This window comes from Olea europaea, chromosome 2 (assembly GCF_002742605.1).
Source record: "Olea europaea var. sylvestris chromosome 2, O_europaea_v1, whole genome shotgun sequence".
Taxonomy (NCBI): Eukaryota; Viridiplantae; Streptophyta; class Magnoliopsida; order Lamiales; family Oleaceae; genus Olea; species Olea europaea.
This window is the reverse complement of record NC_036238.1, coordinates 3,858,831-3,863,613: the sequence shown is the minus strand read 5'-3', so window position 1 is coordinate 3,863,613 and position 4,783 is coordinate 3,858,831. Positions and strand designations below refer to the sequence as shown.

Genomic DNA, 4,783 nt, shown 5'->3' with positions numbered 1-4,783 from the left:
CACCTCTTGTTTGACAACCATTATTTACAAACTCTTTTTTGTATGCTAATTTTCAATTAAATATTCACACAATAAAACATTCTGCACGTAAACTCAAATTTTTCATACTTTTTAACGACACATTCTTCTAAAAATTATTATTGAAAATATAGTTTTTACCAAATAATGATCGTCAACGCGAAAGAGCAATTCTATTTGGCCCCATTAGATTACATTTCAAGTTTAAGGAACGCTAATGTGACGTTAAATGATAATTAAAATTAAATGACTCGTTTAATTTAACTTTTAATTTAGCCTAGATTGAAATTGCAATACTGTAGCACTGTGTTAAACTTGACGCAACAGTACCAAAACCATACCGTACTAGGATGAAGAAATATTCCTGATTTGAGTCCAAGTGAGTCAATGTTAACTTTTCCTTCTAACTTAGTGTGGAAGTAATTCAAAATCGGCCTCAAATTAGGAGTTTTGGTCTACAAATTTATTGTCATCCTCTCACAAATCCGCACCTGAATCGATATTTTTGCTCTTAATTAATCTCTTTTCTTGTGAGTTCCGATTTGTAACTGTTTTTATCTTTGTCGATTTCGGTACTCTGACTAACATGGGCGACAGCCAGAATTCTAGTGAGAAAAATACGTTCCTTAAGGATTACAGCGCCGAAGAACTTCGAATTGCTTCCGAGTTCTTGTCCAATTGGCTGCCGTTTCTCTCCCGTGGATTCTGTAATAGCTGTGCTGAAATACTTTCTGATCGTGTCCGATCCCTCAACCCAGGTACAATATATCTATGCTGTTCTTATAGACTATGAGATTACCCTTTTCGAAATCTTGCAGCCTTATTTAAAAATGAATATCTGTTTTTTCGTTTGTGTCCAGTATAATTGGAGTGTTTGATCCCTGGAATGTTTCTTCCACTTAATTTTTTGTGGGTTTTTTATTCCAGTATGCCTGGAGGATGTTCTAAATGTTTAATTAAGTTTTCTTTAGTATAGTTACTGAAAAAGTGTTACCTTTTCAAGACTATGAATTTACAGTAACTGAACTTGGAGAAAAGAATGGTTTTTAATCTTGTATATCATGCTGCCTTTGAGGATTTACTTTTTATGGTTTTCATGAAATTCTAATGTGTTATTCAGTTTGGTCTTTCTTTGGCTTTTGTAGAAACTGATGGTGAAGTAGAACCTGGTAAAAAAGAAGGGAAGTTTGCAGTTTCGTCTATCATGGATCTGACTAGAAGTAAAGAGGATTGTGATTGTTCAGTTAAGAGTTGGAAAGATAGTGTGAATCATAATGATAACACAGATAAAAATTCATTGGGAAGCTGGAAAGATGAGGCAGATAGGTTGTCAGAGCCAGCTGCTGATGCCTCGTCAAATAGTGAATCATCGAACTTGTTAGCACCTCTTGCAAGCTCAAAAGTGAAAATGTCCTGGGCTGATATGGCTCAAGAGGATGAGTTGGACACAGGGGAAGAGAACGGGAGTAGTACGTTTGTTAGTGTGCAAGAGGGAATGACACTGGAGGAAGCTAAGACAAATCCGGGGTTATCAAGGGAGCAAAGAGAGCACATTCGTTTCCGCTACGTGAGGAGGAAGAAGAATTTTATATGTTTTGAAAGAATTAATGGGAAATTCGTGAACATTCTAGATGGCCTGGAGTTACATACACGTGTCTTCAGTTCTGCAGAACAAAGCAGGATTGTTAAGTATGTTGAGGAGCTTCAAGAGATGGGGAGGAACGGGAAGCTGAAAGGTGAATTACCAATAAACTGCATGTTTTTTAGCTACATTATTGTTCGATATATCTATCCTCTAGTTATCAATATGAATAATGACTTCTGCATATCTCAGATAAGGGGTCATTAATGGAAATTTGTCTAAGTGGGTAAAAGGGAGCAATGCTACGTAGATCTTGAAAAGAAAATTTGACAACTGTCAATGTTGAAGTTTATCTATACCCTACAACAGTCATGGTTAACTGCTGAGTCAGGGCCATTTGTCATTTTCTGTTTTTTCATGGCGATAGCAGTTTGAGTTTTGGATTTTCTGATGATCTATGATTAATGAGTTATTATTTTGCCCTTTTGATACTGGAAACACAGAATACTTCCATCAACTCTTTGGTATCATTCTCTGCTTTATTAATTTTTAAGCCAATCTTGAATGCAATTAACCTTTTAGTTTAGGGAGGTTTTTGTAATTTACAGGCATGCACAGTTAGGAAGTTGTTCGACTGTTTTGATAAATTATTTCATAAATCAGCTCCAATATTTTGAAAAAAATGATGTTTTGAATAGTGATTTTTTTGGAGAATGTGTGGTTTAAAAGTAGGAAAAGTTTTGGAATTATGTGCAAAATATTTTATTGTGTGATTGTGTGGTTGGAATACGAGAATTAAAAGAGTTTTGTGTAAAGGGAGAAAAATAGGGGCTTAGCAAATTTTATTTTTTATTTTTTTTTATTTTTTATGAAAAAGGGGCTTAAATCTCATTCCAGTGGTTTCATTATACATCTACATCATCTTGCCTGGTTTGCAGATAGGCAACTTTCCTTGTGGTTTTTAAAACTCTGTCTGGTTACCACTTCAATTAATTTGGTTCTCTCATGTCAATATTTTTTGCACTCTATTATTCCTTAGACTTTCAGCCTTCATGCTTCTCTTTACAACATTGAGATATAAAGGTTACTAGTGGCCATTTGTATATGATTTTGGATGCCCCTTATCTTCATATCTAATTTCATTGCTTTATTGAAGGTTGTTGTGACATGCAATTTCTTAAAGTTATTATGGGCCTATGTATGTTTACCTGGTCTAGTTTTAATTTCAGAGCACACCTACTCTGCATCACAGAAGTGGATGGGGGGAAATGGATGCATCACTCTTCAATTTGGTTGCTGTTACAATAATGCAGTAGTAAGTTTCTCTTTGCATCGTTCTTTGCCACTTTGGATGTACATCTTTCACTGGTTCACCACATCACTATTGTTAGTAGAAATGTTTAGATATCAATAGCCTTAAGTTCAACATTTTTTTAATGGCAGGATAAAAATGGCAATACACCCGGCATCCTCAAGAATGAAATGGTTGATCCTTTACCTCAACTTTTTAAGGTTATGATCAAAAGGCTCATTTTGTGGCATGTTCTACCTCCATCTTGTGTTCCTGATAGCTGTATCGTCAACATTTATGAAGAGGGAGATTGTATACTGCCTCACATTGAGAACCATGATTTCGTTCGACCTTTTTGTACCATCTCATTCCTTAGTGAGTGTGATATACTTTTCGGATCAAACTTGAAAACAGAGGGTCCTGGGGACTGCGCTGGTGGTTTTGCAATTTTTCTGCCAGTCGGGTGAGTCTTTAGTGCTTCAAGATTATATTAGATAAACATGAAAATTCAAGTTTTTTTTCTTTTCTTTCCTTTTCTGTATTTTTTTATTTTTATTTTTTTGGTTTCTACCCTAGAAATCATCCTCTTATAAGTTATTAAGTTGCCAAATCTTTTGCCAGATCTGTTCTTGTCTTAAATGGAAATGGAGCTGACGTGGCTAAGCACTGTGTTCCGGCTGTTCCGACAAGAAGGTACTAATCCAAATACGTTGTGTTCTTCATACTTCCCTCAGTTATATTTCTCGATAATCTGCTGATTCTTGAATGTTTTACGGCCAGGATATTGATTACCTTTAGGAAAATGGACGAATCTAAACAGCCCATCGGATATGTCCCTGAATCTGATCTACAAGGGCTTCAGCCATTGCCTTACGAAGCCGACACATCAAAGAATCACAATACTTCAAAACAGAAGCATTTTTCGAAAAACCAAGCAGCTGGAAGAGAGGAGAAGATGGGCAGAGGAAGGTACTCGAATGCCCATTATTCAGGTCAAAGCAGACAAGGTCCTGTGAACAGGCCAATGGAAATGGTTAATTTGGAAAAGTGAATTTGAGTATGCTAAGGGAAATTGTAGACTGATATATATTCTTTTATGATTTAAGGCCTTCAATTCTTTTAGGACTATGATATTTTTATACCTGTACCATTTTGGGTATAATGGCCGTAATGTAGAGTTATATTTCTATATGGAAACAGTAAGTGGATGGGTTTTATGCTTTGTATATTGTGCTTGAGTTTGAGTCTGGATTGAATTTTGTTTCTGGTTGTAGATTGAATTCGTTTTGGTTTGTGATTTGAGTTTAACTTCAATTTTGCTTCTTTGAAGTACTGCTCATCTGTAAGTGCGCTTGATTCCAAGATTGTGCTACATTTGTTTGCGTGATTTGATCATGCAGAAAGAAACCAGAGATTTATGAGAAACTATTTTTTCTATCACAAATTTCATTCATTGTCTTGGTTTAGCAGTCAGTTCTTGTTCGCTCTCTATCTCTTTCTTTGATCGTTTACAGCTGAATTTCGGGAAATATATATCTCAAATCTTTTGGGGAATACTTTCAAAGCTACATCTCTTTAATTTTCTATACAGGATCCAGACTTGTTATATTGAATGCGTATAGTGTGAGGATTTTTGAAGTTACATCGTCTAAAAGTGGCAGCTGTGATGTAGAATGAGCAACGACTTAATTTGGCTGTTGTCCATTCCAAGAGAATTTTATTTTCTTATATTTTAACGCCTCAAATAGCCCAAAATATGAAATTTAGGTGTTGAATTTATTTGCTTTTACCCAATCAGCTGAAGGTAGAAGAAACCCAAAGCTTGATAAATGCAGATTGAGAATATAACTTTTTTAGAAATGAAATTTGTGGGCAAAATTTCAAACTAGAGG

At 35.3% G+C, this 4,783-nt stretch overlaps 1 protein-coding gene across 1 annotated transcript; it reads left to right on the top strand.

Annotated features, from left to right (window-relative positions):
• Positions 1-368: 368 nt before the first annotated feature.
• Positions 369-4,290, top strand: LOC111408929. Its single transcript, XM_023038776.1, has 6 exons — positions 369-776; positions 1,164-1,754; positions 2,830-2,915; positions 3,044-3,354; positions 3,513-3,584; positions 3,672-4,290. Exons 1-6 carry the CDS (start codon positions 605-607, stop codon positions 3,940-3,942), a joined length of 1,503 nt encoding a protein of 500 aa, XP_022894544.1. The 5' UTR covers positions 369-604; the 3' UTR covers positions 3,943-4,290.
• The last annotated feature ends 493 nt before the right edge of the window (positions 4,291-4,783 follow it).

Bases quoted from the DNA above. Each gene is read 5' to 3' on its own strand.
- LOC111408929 (XM_023038776.1), top strand. From the start codon at position 605: ATGGGCGACAGCCAGAATTCTAGTGAGAAAAATACGTTCCTTAAGGAT. The intron at 1,755-2,829 runs GTGAATTACCAA...TTTTAATTTCAG, and splicing joins GAGGAACGGGAAGCTGAAAG to AGCACACCTACTCTGCATCA. The intron at 3,355-3,512 runs GTGAGTCTTTAG...ATCTTTTGCCAG, and splicing joins GCAATTTTTCTGCCAGTCGG to ATCTGTTCTTGTCTTAAATG.